This window comes from Orcinus orca, chromosome 9 (assembly GCF_937001465.1).
Source record: "Orcinus orca chromosome 9, mOrcOrc1.1, whole genome shotgun sequence".
NCBI lineage: Eukaryota > Metazoa > Chordata > Mammalia > Artiodactyla > Delphinidae > Orcinus > Orcinus orca.
The window spans coordinates 50657772-50672226 of NC_064567.1; the positions used below are offsets into that span (position 1 = coordinate 50657772).

The following is a 14455-nucleotide window of genomic DNA, read 5'->3' on the forward strand; positions in this document are numbered from 1 at the left end:
TCAGAGCCTACTGAGTCAAATCCCAGTTCTTCAAGGCAGGCTGGTCTCCTAGAGTGTGGCTGCTTGGAGTGGTTCTGTGGTCCAGCAAAAGCAGCAGCCTCACCTGTGCAGGTGCAGAAGCCCAGGCCTCGCCCCAGCCCTACGAACCTGAACTCTGTGTTTTGACAAAATCTTCAGTGATTGGTACGTTACAGTTGAGAAGCACTGCGTTAGATTGCATATCCACCCCACCCCCACTCTATTCTTTTCATTTTTCTTTCTATCAGGTTTGTTGGTGTTCAAAAACTCTGAGTTGAGGAAGAAACAATTGACAAGAAGCAACAACTCCAAGTGTCAGTGATTGAAATATAAGTCCAGAATTGGTCTGACATCAGTTAAAGCTATCGTTATATTAACTGGAAATCTGTTGGCAAGCATTTCCGTGTGTCTCTAATACAGTCATAAAAGATGACATTGATGATCCTGAGGCTTTAGAAGATTACACATGCCTTTAAAGTCATGTTAAATCGTGTTCCATGTGATTTAATGCTGGGGATTGCCTTGTGACTTTTAAAAGCCTGATAAACAGACTAAATAAATAATCAGAACAGCCCACTTTCCAGTCATGGCAGACAGAGGCAACCACAAAACTTCCGTTCACGACACTCTTCAGCTGCAGGAAGAATTTAAAGTTTTAACTCGTTTTCTATTTCTGACACCACTGTAAGGGCAGTGACTGAGAACCCAGCATTTGAAAGGTGCAGAGGAGATGTATGCTGTGGAAACAGCTGTACTGGGGGGAAGTGCTTTCAGTTTGTGCACTCAGCAATATGGAAATGAACTTTGCCAGCTCATGAGCATGAATAAATCCTTAGTTGCCTTTCCCACCACAAAGCAGCTTTCTATATTTGGCACTTTTAGATGTTCAGTGAAACAGACTGAATTTAATGCCAGATGACAGTGCCAGACTGTCTTCAGTTAAACTCAAGCAAAGACCTTTAGAAGCCGCTTCCCCCTACCCTGTCCTGTTTCTCTCTCCACCTGATATTCATGCGGAGCTTTAAGCCTGACGCCCCCAGGGCAGATATCAGCCCAGCTGTGTTGGGCTAAGTCAGCAGGGCCTGATCTCCCCTGGGCCCAGGTCCACCTGCACTGTGTTGCTCAGGGCGCTCAGCTCAGGGTGCATGTCCTCCTCCTGGGTCACTGGTATGTGAAGCATAGTAGAAGCCACTTCCTGCCACCCGGTGCCTTTAGACGAGAGAAAGTGACATCTCTGCTTTTTTCTGTCCTGAGTACCAGTTCACTCCAATCCAGCACATATTATTAAAGTCCCTGACCCCAAGGGCTCTGTGAGGCCCTTTTTTATAGCCTCTTGCTCCTCAGACTTATTCGTTCAGCAAATATTTATTTATGGCGCCTGTGTCACAGGTAGTGAGGTGATAAGAAATCAGCCTCAGTCTCTGTCCTCGCGGTACCCACCTTCTAGCTAGGGAGACAGAGAGTGCAAGTGAGGTCTGCAAGTGCTGAGGAGGGAGAGAATTTCTGCCCCAAGGAGGAGGTGGTGTGGGGCTAGGTGAGAATTCACCAGGCTGAGAAGTAGGTGGGGCAGATGTTCCAGATGTAAGACAGCGAATGAGCAAAAACTTGGCAGCATTAAAATGCACAGGCTGATTTCCCGCCCCAGTTCAGGGGGATGCAGGATGGGAGACGTGGCAGCTGTGCTCAGGATCCCAGCCTTGCTTGTCTCTATCTATAGGGCAGGGCTTCTTGACTCCTTCAGATGGCTTCTGATCTTGGACTTAGCCACCTCCGTCCCCCTGCCCCATGGCATTTACTCTTTGTTCATCATCAGGATGTACATATTTAAATTACAGTAGAATATACAATGTGCTGTAATATGTAGCAGAATGATTGAAAATATCAGTTTTGTAGTCAGGTGACTTTATAGCATGGGGAAAGTTACCTATTCTCTCTTCCTTGGTTTCCACATTCCAAAAATACTGGTTTCCAGGAAGACTGAGAGGGGATGAAAGTTAAGGGAGGAGTATTTTTAGGGAAGTGAAACTATTTTGTATGTTATTGAAATGGTGGATATGTGACATTATGCATTTGGCAAAACTCATAGAACTGAATACCACAAAGAGTGACTCCCTAGTGTAAACTATGGACTTCAGTTAATAATGATGTATCATATTGGTTCATCTATTTTTTAAAAAATGTGCCACATCAGTGCAAGATGTTAATAACAGAAAACTTTGTGTGGCGAGAGAGGAAGTGTATGGAACTATTTGTAATTTCAATTTTCCTATAAACCTAAAAGTGCTCTAAAAATAGTCTATTAGTTTTAAAAATGTAAAAAAAAAAATGAAGGTGCAATAAAGACATTTAAAAAATATACTAATAAATCCAACCTTGCAAGATTGTGAAAAGATTAAGCGCAACAATGTACACATAGTGTTTAGAACACTTCCTGATAGATGATAAGTAGTAACATTATTAATAATGTTAGCTATTGTAATTGCTTCATTAGTTTGGTCAACATATTTATTCATATCTACCATGGACCATTTTTTTCCCTCCAGTTTTATTGAGATATAATTGACATACAGCACTGTGTAAGTTTAAGGTGTACAGCATAATGATTTGACTTATATACGTCATGAAATTATCATCACAATAAGTTTAGTGAACATCCATCATCTCAGATTCAAAATTAGAGAAATAGAAACAAATTTTTTCTTCCATGTGATGAGAACTCTTAAGATTTATTCTTTTTTTAAAAAATTTATTTATTTTACTTATTATTTATTTTTGGCTGTGTTGTGTCTTCGTTGCTGCATGAGGGTTTTCTCTAGTTGTGGCGAGCAGGGGCTACTCTTCATTGCCGTGAGCAGGCCTCTCACTGCGGTGGCTTCTCTTGTTGCGGAGCACGGGCTCTAGGTGCACGGGCTTCAGTAGCTGTGGCTCAAAGGCTCTAGAGCGCAGGCTCAGTAGTTATGGTGCACGGGCTTAGTTGCTTCGCGGCATGTGGGATCTTCCCAGACCAGGGTTCGAACCCATGTCCCCTGCATTGGCAGGCAGATTCTCAACCACTGAGCCACCAGGGAAGCCCAGGATTTATTCTTTTTTTTTTTTTGCAGAAATTCCTTTTATTATGTTAAAAATATTCCTTAATGAGCCAGCAATTATTTATGTGAAGAAGAGTCCAGAAAACAGACCTATGACAGTATTAGCCTTGTCCTTGATTAGACATTTATGAATTTATACACAAAACATTATTCCCCAGAGTCAGTTAATGAAGGTCTAAGAAGCTGTGAACTTGAAAGATCTCCTTCCTGCTTGTCTGGCTGCTCCAATCAGACCACAAGACTTAGTTACAAGGATGGAAGAATTTTTCTTTTTTGAATTTAAAGCTTTACAACAGTTCGGATGCTCTTTCCTGCATGCATCAGTTCAAAGGCTTCGTTAATTTGGTCAAAAGGCAAATTGTGAGTCACAAATTCATCAATCTTTATTTTTTTGGACATATATTCGGACACCAACTTTGGGACGCGTTCTACACTCTTCCATCCTCCAAAGGCAGTGCCTTTCCACGTGCAGCCTGTTACCAGCAGGAATGGACGAGTGGTAACTTCTTCACCTGAGGCAGCTACTCCAACCACCACGCTGACACCCCAGCCTTTGTGGCAGGCCTCCAGCGCTGCTCTCATGACTTTCAGGTTACCAATACACTCAAAGGAACAGTCCACTCCCCCATCAGTCATCTCAACGAGCACTTCCTGGATAGGTTTACTGAAGTCCTGGGGGTTAGTATACTCAGAGGCCCCGAACTCCTTAGCCCTTGTGAATTTATCTTTATTGATGTCCACACCAATGATCCGGGATGCACCAGCCACCTTACAGCCCATGATAACTGCCAATCCAACTCCTCCCAGGCCAAAGACGGCACAAGTAGAGCCAGGCTCCACCTGGGCAGTGTTCACAGCAGCACCATAACCAGTTGAAATGCCACAACCCAGAAGGCAGACTTTATCCAAAGGGGCTAAAGGATCAATTTTAGCAACAGAGATATCAGCCACAACTGTGTATTCAGAAAATGTGCTGGTTCCCGTGTAATGTAAAATTGTCTTTCCTTTACAAGTAAATCTGCTAGTGCCATCTGGCATAAATCCTTTCCCTTGAGTGACTCTTACCTTCTGGCAAAAGTTCGTTTTAGGATTTAGACAGAATTTGCACTCTCCACACTGTGGGATGTAAAGTGGGATGACAGTATCACCTGCCTTCAGCTTAGTAACTCCTTCACCAACACTTTCCACAATTCCCACACCTTCATGTCCCAAGATCACTGGAAAACTCCCTTCAGGATCAGCCCTACTCAGGGTATAGGCGTCCGTGTGGCAAACTGCAGTGGCAATAATCTTAATTCGAACTTCATGAGCCTTTGGGGGTGCCACCTCTATCTCCTCTATGGAGAGAGGCTTTCTAGCCTCCCAGGCAACTGCAGCCTTGCATTTGATGACCTGGCTCGCCATCTCCTCGGCTTCCGGTCAGCGCGAAGTGAGGACTCGGGAGGGGCCCCACCACAATGAAAGATCCCAGGATTTATTCTTAACCACTTTCATATACTATGCACTATTAAGTAGTGAACAAGACAGAAAAGGTTCCTGCTGTCATGGGGCTAGAAAGTATTCAATCATTTTATCTTTTTGTTGTTTATATTTTTGTATTTATATATTGTTTCAATCTACCCCACTGGATAGTGTTTCCTGAGGCACTATTCTTTTGTGTTTTGAATGGCAGCCTGCCTAGAAGTGTGGATACATTTTAATATCTCCTTGTTGACCAACCACCCAGTGCCATTTACTTGGTTTGAGACCTTAATCTATGTTCTTTGTTTGAGACCCCAACAATTAATATAAACCCAGGAGAATTATTTTCTTTCTTACTATATACTCAGTTCTTTGCTGGGGTTCTAAACAACTTAAAAAGATGGCCCCTACAACTGTTTGGGGACAGAAGAGCAAAGCACTGGGGATAAAAATGGAAAAAAAATTTATAAAATACTAAACTACCTGGTAATGGACAGCAATACTACTATCATTTACAGGAATATATGATTGATGTCGTTTGGGTAACTTAGGAATTTCATGGAAAGAGAAAACTGAACTAAAATCTTGAAGTGTTTGTACGGGTGGAAAAGAACAAGAGAAGATTCTGGGAGCTTGGAAAAATACAAGTAAACCACAGCAGTGGAAATGACAAATATTATGTTGTATTCATTTTTACACTGCATGGAGAGTAGGACCTAGTGAGGTCCCATAAATGATTGTAGAAGTGGGGAGTCTTGGGAAATCAGGTTTGATGAGATCGGCGGGTGGTGGCGGGGAAACAGAGGAGAAGGGACATGGAAGATACACATTTTGAAGATGAAACTAACAGGACTGACTTATAATAATCAAGCCCTTACAGTTTCAAAGTGATTTCACTATATTGTGTCCTGGTCTGGCATTCCTTCTCACAGAATTGGTGTCGGGATCAGCAGTGGCTCTTAACTCCATCATACCAATGTCCCCTTTTTATGACCAGTATTTCAGTGAAGGCTTTACTCTCCTCAAATGAAATTCATTATTAATTTAATATAATTGCCCACATAATTTTGAAAATATCAACATAACACTTTACTGTGAATAAAGGAAACTTCAGAGAAGTGGTTAAAGTATACATTATAATATGTAAAAGCCCAGACATGACTATACCAGAAGACATAACGAAGTGGTCAGATACACCTATATGTGGGGTGACGGCTACTAATGCAGACCCATAGAGATGTGTTAATAACTCACATACCGCAAGTGGCACGGGCTTCAGTGACACGATTCTGCAAAATGGTGGGTGACTCTTGCTAAAGTCCCAAACAGGAGGAAGTACAGTCTTATCTCAATTATTCAGTAGTTGCATTCCCAAGAATTCAGAGTGTGTTAAAAGCCATGCAAAAATACTTTGGTAAGTACATGAAACAGAGTTAAGTTCTGTGCTCGAATAATTATAAACGGGTTTCATCTATGAAAATGTCTCTTGGCACTTTGGAAAATCTTGCGGATGTGGGACAACTTCTATATTGTGCAAGACTGAGACATTTCAGGACATCTAACATTCCTGGTCCCTAGCCATTGGATGCCAGAGACCAACCCCCCACCCCATCACTGTGACAACTAAAAGTGCCCCCAAGGTTTCACAGCCTGAGAGAAGAGTACCCACTGAGAACCACTGGCTGGATGCTGGCTCTTAGGTTTCAGCCTCATGACTCAAGGACGGTGACAGATAAGGAAGTTGGGAGGGGGAGGATTTGGATGTTGAGCCAGAAAAGGAGTTGGCTGCAGTGCTTTCTTCCTCAGTCAAGGAGAGCCTTCACTTTCTTAAATTGTTCAAATCTGGCTCTTCCAACCTCGTAAGAGTTTCAAGTTCTGAGCCCAGATAGAAGATAAAGTGAGGGAAAAAAGATGATATTTCGTAGTACTAAGTGCAAACCCTGTTTGACTTACTTACCTTAAGAGCCAAGAAACCCAGTCTAATCCCCTGCCCTCCACATTGGCTCATTGGTAGGCATATACTGTGTCTCAAGAGTTCAGGAGAAATCTAGTTCTAACACGAATCCTTGGAACATTTTTGAGATTTAAGCCTTGTTACCCTTTAAACTATAGGTGTGATCTCATTCCATGTGTTTTTCAGTTTTGTAAAGCATGCAATAACGTCTAATCCCTCTTGGCATTTGCATTTTGCATAATTGAATGTCTTCAGCAGATGTGCACGATGGTCTAGTATTAGCACTCTGCCTGTTGCCTTTTGCTTGGGAGTCTTAAATCAAACAAATCAAAAGGTCTTGATTTTCTTAGAGTACTTTTTAGAAGATTTCAAGCCTTAGATTTTCATTTAACAGTGATAACACACATACACCTTCTTTCACAAGCGTGAATGTGCTGTATTTGATTTGTAAATAGTCATTTAGCCCAAAGATATTGGGCGTACTTCAAATGCAAGCCAGTGAATGATATTCCAAGAACATAAATCTGTTTGCAGCCTTATTCCAGGACCAAGTTTATCCGTTTGTCAATCAGATGCATACTATTCACAGGATAACACGTTAGGCCCATTGAGGAAATCAGAAGTGAACAGATGCTTGAGAGCCTCAAGGTGTCTATTATCCAGTCCAGGGATGATAAAACCTCACATATACAATCCGAAGCAGAAGGTGAGATGAAATACTGATGGAGTCTCTGGGATGAAATAGTACTTTCCTCTGAAGAAGGCTTCCTGGAGGAGGTGAAATTTTTAACTTGATGATTTTAACGATTCAGTAAAATCTTGACAAGCAAGACACTTTTTGAGGACTGGTTTCTTTGAGCTGAAATAAATGTGAGCAGAATTTTTGTGTGTGTGTGGCTTCCCATCACTTAATATTATGCATTCTCCATTTATTGTCTGGATGTAATTAAGTGACTGAATAATTGGTAATCATTGCTACAAAGAATCTCGTTTGACATTTTTACCTTTTTGAAAAAGTCCACTAATTTAGGAGCTGAATCTGAGCTTTGGTTTTTCCATTGAAGAATTCAACTTTTACAACTCCAGATTTCAACCAGTGCTATGTTTGAGAACTCTGGGATGTACCTTAAGCCTTATTGAGAGTAAGGTGCAATCAGACATAAGGCAGATCTGTCAGGATGGTTATACAAAGTGTTCAGCCACTAAGGTAGGAAAATGGTCTTGCTACCAGGTGTTTTCCATATATTGAACTTGAAGACAACACAGACACCGAGCCAGAGCACCCAGGACTCTCTGTGGTTCCATGCCCTCCCCATTAGACCGTCTGCTTCCTGGGACTTGGGTCTAATTTCTTCTGCTCCCAGGTTATTAAGGTCCATCTCCCAGCCCCTCTGGCCTCTGCCTGTACCACTTACTGCAGGCTGGAGATTTGACTAAGAGCAAGTTATTCAACATGAAATTTGGCCCAGATGACATGTTTGTCTCTTGAGATATCCGCACCCTAGTTTTCGTTGTAGCATTATCTGCAATAGCCACAACATGGAAACAATCCAAGTGCCCATTGGATGGGTGAATGGATAAAGAAAATGTAAGATGTATATGTATCCCCTGGAAATGTAAGATTCCATATATTCCATATATATACATATACACAATGGAATATTATTCAGCCATAAAAAAAGAAATCCTGCCTTTTGTGACAACATGGATGGATCTTGAGGATATTATGCTAAGTGAAACAAATCAGACAGAGAAAGATAAATACTGTATGTTCTCACTTATATTCAGATCTAAAGAAGCCAAACTCATAGAAGGAGAGAGTAGAATGGTGGCTACCAGGGGCAGAAGGTGGGGGAAATGGAGAGAATATTGGTCGAATGGTACAAATTTCCAGCTGTAAGATGAATAAGCTCTGGGGCTCTAATGTATAGCATGGTGACTATAATTAACAGTGTTATATACTTGAAAGCTGGTAAGAGAGTAGATCTTAAATGTTATCATCACACACACAAAAAATAGTATATTCTGTGAGGGAATAGAGGTGTATCAAATCATCACATTGTACATCTTAAACCTACATATGTTATTTGCCAGTAATATCTCAGTAAACCCGAGGAGGGGAAAGACATGTTTGTCAAAACGTAATTATCCTGTGTTGGAAAAGTTTTCTGTCTGATCTGGATGGTAGGTATAGGTATATAAATTCTTCAAGTTACAGTCTTAAGATTTGCGCATTTCATGTATGTTATATCCCAACAAAAAATATAAAAATAATAATAAATAAAAACCAGCTGAAGTGTTGTCAGTTTTGGTCTATCTGGGGGTAATTTTGCAATGGTATGTGCATTTTCAAGCATTTAAAAATAAATTTTTAGTGTTTTTCTGTAGTATTCCTTTTAAAATTCTTTTCTAGTCAATTACTTGAAATAACCCAAATAGCTAACAGTGGAAGATTTATAGTAATAACTATAACTTGTACCTCAAAATTGCAAACAGCTTAGTAGAGCAATAATTGCACCCTCCCCTCACCAAAGTTTGTGAAACAAAAGAAAGGAGGGGAAAACAAAACTTCTGGGCAAAGAGGATGAAAATACTTGTTGCAGAACCACCTTTTTGATGCTTCAAGATTTCCAACATTTAAATACCTAGAATTTGGAGGCAGTGTGACTAAATCATCATTTTGACCAACGTGTTGTGTTTACCAACTTGCATGCAGTCTCACACTTTTCAGCCAATTTTCCCAGCCACCCCTATCCCTCCTGCCCAGCCTCCATCCTGATGTATGTAGCTTTGGGTTCAAATTCAGACCGAAGTCTAGTGGTGAGTGAAAATTACTGATGATGTCAAAGGGAACAAAAATAGAACTCACAGGAAAGTCTTTACCTTTAGCTGTGGTTGTCAAAGTTCAAGCACGAAAAAAGACAGAGACATTCCCTTCTGAGAGAGAGCTTTTCAAAAACAACAACAACAAAAAATTTGATGCCACTAAATTATAGCGTTAAATCTGTAAAGTCAAAGAACTGTACATAAATTAAATTTGAGTTTCTTCTCCCCAACACACCCAGCCAGTCTCATCATCTTGGATGGATTTACCGATGGGATCGAGTGCTTCTTAACATTACTATTTTTTTTAAAGATAGCCATTGAGCCTGAACTCTTTTGTTGGAACAGGACAGCTGGGAAGTGGTGGAAGGACTGAGGGGAGAGATGAATTACACCCAGGAGCCACCAATTCAGAAAGGATTTTTGCTGAAAAAAAGGAAATGGCCCTTGAAAGGCTGGCACAAGGTAAGAACTGGCCTGGGACGCACCTTCGTTTGCACCTACACTCCCCACTCAGGACCCGGTTCTTAAGCACTTACATTTAATTTGAAGTTGAGCATGGAGACCAAGAGAAGGATGTTTAAATGGAATGTCTTTTTTTTTTTTTTAATATTTCTTTTTGGCTGCGTTAGGGCTTCGTTGCTTCGCGCGGGCTTTCTCTAGTTGCGGCGAGCGAGGGCTACTCTGTTGCGGTGCGCAGGCTTCTCATTGCAGTGGCTTCTCTTGTTGCGGAGCACGGGCCCTAGGCGCGCGGGCTTAGTTGCTCTGTGGCATGTGGGATCTTCCCAGACCAGGGATCAAAACCATGTCCCCCGCACTGGCAGGCGGATTCTTAACCACTGCACCACCAGGGAAGTCCTGGGAATGTCTTAATGAATTCTGCTTTATTCCCCACAGAGATTCTTCTATCTGGACAAAGGAATCTTGAAATATGCCAAGAACCAAAGTGATGTAAGTCGTCTTGTTAATCCAGTATGCTATTGAAGAATTCTAAAGAGCTAGTGGTTGTCAGCTCATGGATGACATTGTGCATATTTGAGAATTGGATTTCCCTAAACTGGAGATCAGGGAGGGGTGGTGGTTCCCTCTCAGGGAACAGAGGTACCTGCTCCCCGCTGTCCCTGCTCTGGGTTCTGGGTGGGCTCGGTTCACCCACCAAGTAGAGGTGCAGGAGCCCCTATCAACACCCTACTGGGTATCCAGGCATGGGTTCTGGTCTTAGGGTTGTGCTGTGGGGTTCTCTGGGTGGGGGAGACCTCTTCACAGTGAGCTAACAGGAACAAAACAGAGAGCGTGTCCCTCCCACTGTTATGGGGACTGAGGGGTTTAGTGGAGAAGGCCCTTGCTGAAGGTGACGGGAGGTTCCCCTGTGTGTGAACACCAGGCGGACAGCCCTTGAGGACTCGGAATGACTACTGGTCCTGCCCTCATAGGGGTCCCTCTCTCACCCAGCACTTCTCTCCTCCCGTCTTCCTCTCTTCGCCTCTCTCACGGTGCTCACCTTGTTGGGGCGAATACAGAAACGTGCCATAGTGCCTGACCCACAGTGGCCTGTATTAGCTTCCTTACTCCTCTTTTAATTTTTATTTTTAAATTTCTTTTTTGGTTTCTTCAGCTTTTAAAGAAATTTTTAAATTAATTTTTATTGGATTATAGTTGATTTATAATGTTGTGTTAGTTTCTGCTGTACAGCAAAGTGAATCAGTTATACATATATCCATTCTTTTTTAGATTCCATTCCCATACGGGTCATTACAGAGTATTGAGTAGAGTTCCCTGTGCTATACAGTAGGTCCTTATTAGTTATCTATTTTATATAGTAGTGTGTATATGTCAATCCCAGGCTCCCAATTTATCCCCCCCTTCCCCTTTGGTAACCATATTACTCAGCCATAAAAAAGAATGAAATAATGCGATTTGCAGCTACATGGATGGACCTAGAGATTGTCTTATTGAGTGAAGTAAGTCAGACAAAGACAACTATCATCTGATATCGCTTATATGTGGAATCTAAAAAATGGTACAAATGAACCTATTTACCAAACAGAAATGGAGTCACAGATGTAGAAAACAAACCTACTCCTCTTTTTAAGTCACTTCCAAATGAATTTAGACACCGGAAACTATTTCTGTAGGAGGCGGTGAAGTTAACAGGTGAATTCACTGTCATAGGAGTCATGGGGCTAACTTTTTAGTTTCCTCACCTCCTTGCTTCCTCACTTTGCAATGTGCAAACTGCTTGTTACTTAACCCTCTGTAATTCAGTCTCCCGTCTGTAAAAGGGGAGATGTTTCCTCCCTCACAGGTTAAACAGGATGATGTGTGTATAGCACTAAGCTCCGTGCTAGTTCACGCTAAGTACTGGAGAAGTGTAGTTATTATGTTTACTGTTAGTGGGTGTGGAAGGGGAGGGTAGAGGGAAAGAGTGTTAAGGATGTTCCGATGGTTTTTAACACCGTGGTTCTCAAGGGGCCCCCTTTGTGCCTTTGCAGATAGAGAGAGAGAAGCTGCATGGCTGCATTGATGTCGGGCTCTCGGTGATGTCTGTGAAGAAGTCGTCAAAGTGCATAGATCTCGACACCGAGGAGCACATTTATCATCTGAAGGTGACACTGCTTCCCAGATGCTGTCTCCTGTTGCACAGAGTTCCTTTATGTTGTGAAAGGATTGTCAGTTATAGTACCGTTGGTGATGCCTTTTGAATTTCAAAACATCCAGCCAACATGTAGAAGATCTTCATTATGAAAGTATTTCTAAGGATATATCTATTGATATCTGGATGGGACAGTTCTTCATTGTGTAGGACTGTCTCTTACACTGCTGAACATTTAGCCTCATTGTCTCTTATCCCCTAAATCCCCCCCTCCCTTGTGATTGTGACATCAGTAACAAAAAAACAAAAAACAGAAAACTTCATGTTTCCAAATACAAACCCCCTCTACCCCCAGGCAGTACCATCTTTAGTGAAGAACCATTTACTATAGGTTAAAATGTTTCCTTGGGCTTCCCTGGTGGCACAGTGGTTGAGAATCTGCCTGCCAATGCAGGGGACATGGGTTCGAGCCCTGGTCTGGGAGGATCCCACATGCCGCGGAGCAACTAGGCCCGTGAGCGACAACTACTGAGCCTGCGCGTCTGGAGCCTGTGCTCCGCAACAAGAGAGGCCGCGATAGTGAGAGGCCCGCGCACCGCGATGAAGAGTGGCCCCCGCTCGCCGCAACTAGAGAAAGCCCTCACACAGAAATGAAGACCCAACACAGCAAAAATAAATTAATTAATTAATAAACTCCTACCCCCAACATCTTCTTAAAAAAAAAAATGTTTCCTGAAATAAAATATGATCTTCAGTCTGAGAAGCCCCATCTTACAACTTCGACTAAATTTATAGGGATTTCATTAAAATTCTCATACCACAGTGATGTCAAAAATTTTTCCCCTAAAGAATGGGTCTTCAAACAGTATCTCTGAAAGCTGCTTAACTACCCTCTTCTGCCCCTTCTCCTGCAGGTGGTATAGATAGTTAAAAGCATGAAGCAAGAGCTTTGGAGATACAGATCTGGTTCAGATCTTGACTGCCTGGTTACTTACTAGCTTTCAGCCTTTGACAAATGATTTAATCTCTGAAAGTCTCAGTTTTCTCACCACCCTCCCACCCCGACAATGGGAGTTCCAGTGCTCGTCTTGTAGGGCTGCATGTAGAAAACTTGACGTAATGCGTGACCCACAGTAAGCTCAATATGTTTATGTATTATATATAACTATTAGGTGGTACCCGAGTGTTAGAAATTAATTGAGAAAATGTTAAGAGTCTTTTCTTACTTGGACAAATTACTTGGAATATTGGGAGTGGGGGCTGTGCTTTGGGAAAATAAAAGCATGAGATTATGAACTCCCCATTTTAATGTGTCCCTGTCCTCCCCATAGCACATCGTAGTACTTGGGCAAATACATGCTTAGCACATACATGGGCTTGATTGCCCCCACGGCAAAGACGTCTCCAGCCCACCCTGTCGATGTGCCGAGGGTGAGAAGCCCTGCTGTACGCAATTACCTACAGCCACAGGCATAGGGGCTTAGGCTTGGGGAATAGTACATATTTGACTGTCCTGGGCAGTCAGTTAACAACATCTGGGAAATGAAGTACATTTCAAGAACATAATTTAAAGGAGACAAATAGATGTGAGTCTGTTTGTGTTGCTTCTACTTGTAAACGACACATCCAATAGCACCTGGAGGGGTTTAAGTCTTGTGTGTACTTCTAATCAACATAGCAAACATAAACGCCGACCGAACACTTCCTACGTGAAGGATGTTGCTGACGTTTATTTCCACATCCTTGCTCTCAGTAGCAGCATTAGTAAAGATTTTAACTGAATTGACCTGGATTTTTCTTCTTGGAAGTTAACCTACCATACATCCTTTTGAGGTCTTTTAAATTACCACTTCATGAGTCTCTGTGTTCTCGTATATAGATATCTATCATTTTTCGTTTTGAAAGCATTGATACACCATCATGCACACACAAATATTGACTATTAAGAAATATCTATGGTGCATAGGTGCTTATTATATTCTTTTTAGTACTTTTATGCACATTTGAAATACTTTATAATAAAAGTTACTAGATACAAACATTACTCTTCATAGAAATTATACATTGATAGTCACTCCTGGAGAGAATGGCTAAAAGTTTGTGTATGTGTGTTTGAAAAATCCTGGAAATCACTGATAAAACTTTATCAGATTTTTGTTTTCTAAGAGTGGGAGAAATGTTCTTTTAAGTAACCTTCACATTCATTAACATATATTCCTCAGCACCATATTCTTTGTCAGAGAAGATTAACAAGATTAAATATTTTAGGAAGAATTTATTAATTCATTCCAGTTCAGAGAAGATTGGTCTGAAAAGTCTGAATTATAAAAGAGTTTTTTTTAAAAATGGTGCTAATATTTTTAGTATGGTTAGTAGAAACTGGGACAAGAGAACTTGGAACCACTTTAAGAGATGGATAAATGTAAATTTCAGCTTATTTGTTCTTTAATATTTCCTAATAATAACATAACAATTGGACTCTTTCATAGAATGCCTAAATGTAGAGTTTATGAAGAC

At 41.4% G+C, this 14455-nt stretch overlaps 2 protein-coding genes across 7 annotated transcripts in view; one reads left to right on the forward strand and one right to left on the reverse strand.

Moving 5' to 3' along the window:
* OSBPL3 (oxysterol binding protein like 3) overlaps positions 1 to 14455 on the forward strand; it is a 206296-nt gene that overhangs the window by 125709 nt on the left and 66132 nt on the right. For all 6 annotated transcript variants that reach the window (XM_004265641.3, XM_033420562.2, XM_033420561.2 and 3 more), the window contains 3 exons: positions 9694 to 9810; positions 10243 to 10296; positions 11838 to 11951. In XM_004265641.3, the coding sequence (XP_004265689.1) occupies positions 9694 to 9810; positions 10243 to 10296; positions 11838 to 11951 (285 nt within the window). The remainder of the gene's footprint in view (positions 1 to 9693; positions 9811 to 10242; positions 10297 to 11837; positions 11952 to 14455) is intronic.
* On the reverse strand, positions 3349 to 4571 carry LOC101282535 (alcohol dehydrogenase class-3-like). The gene has a single exon (XM_049714774.1). It carries the CDS (start codon positions 4509 to 4511, stop codon positions 3387 to 3389), a length of 1125 nt encoding a protein of 374 aa, XP_049570731.1. The 5' UTR covers positions 4512 to 4571; the 3' UTR covers positions 3349 to 3386.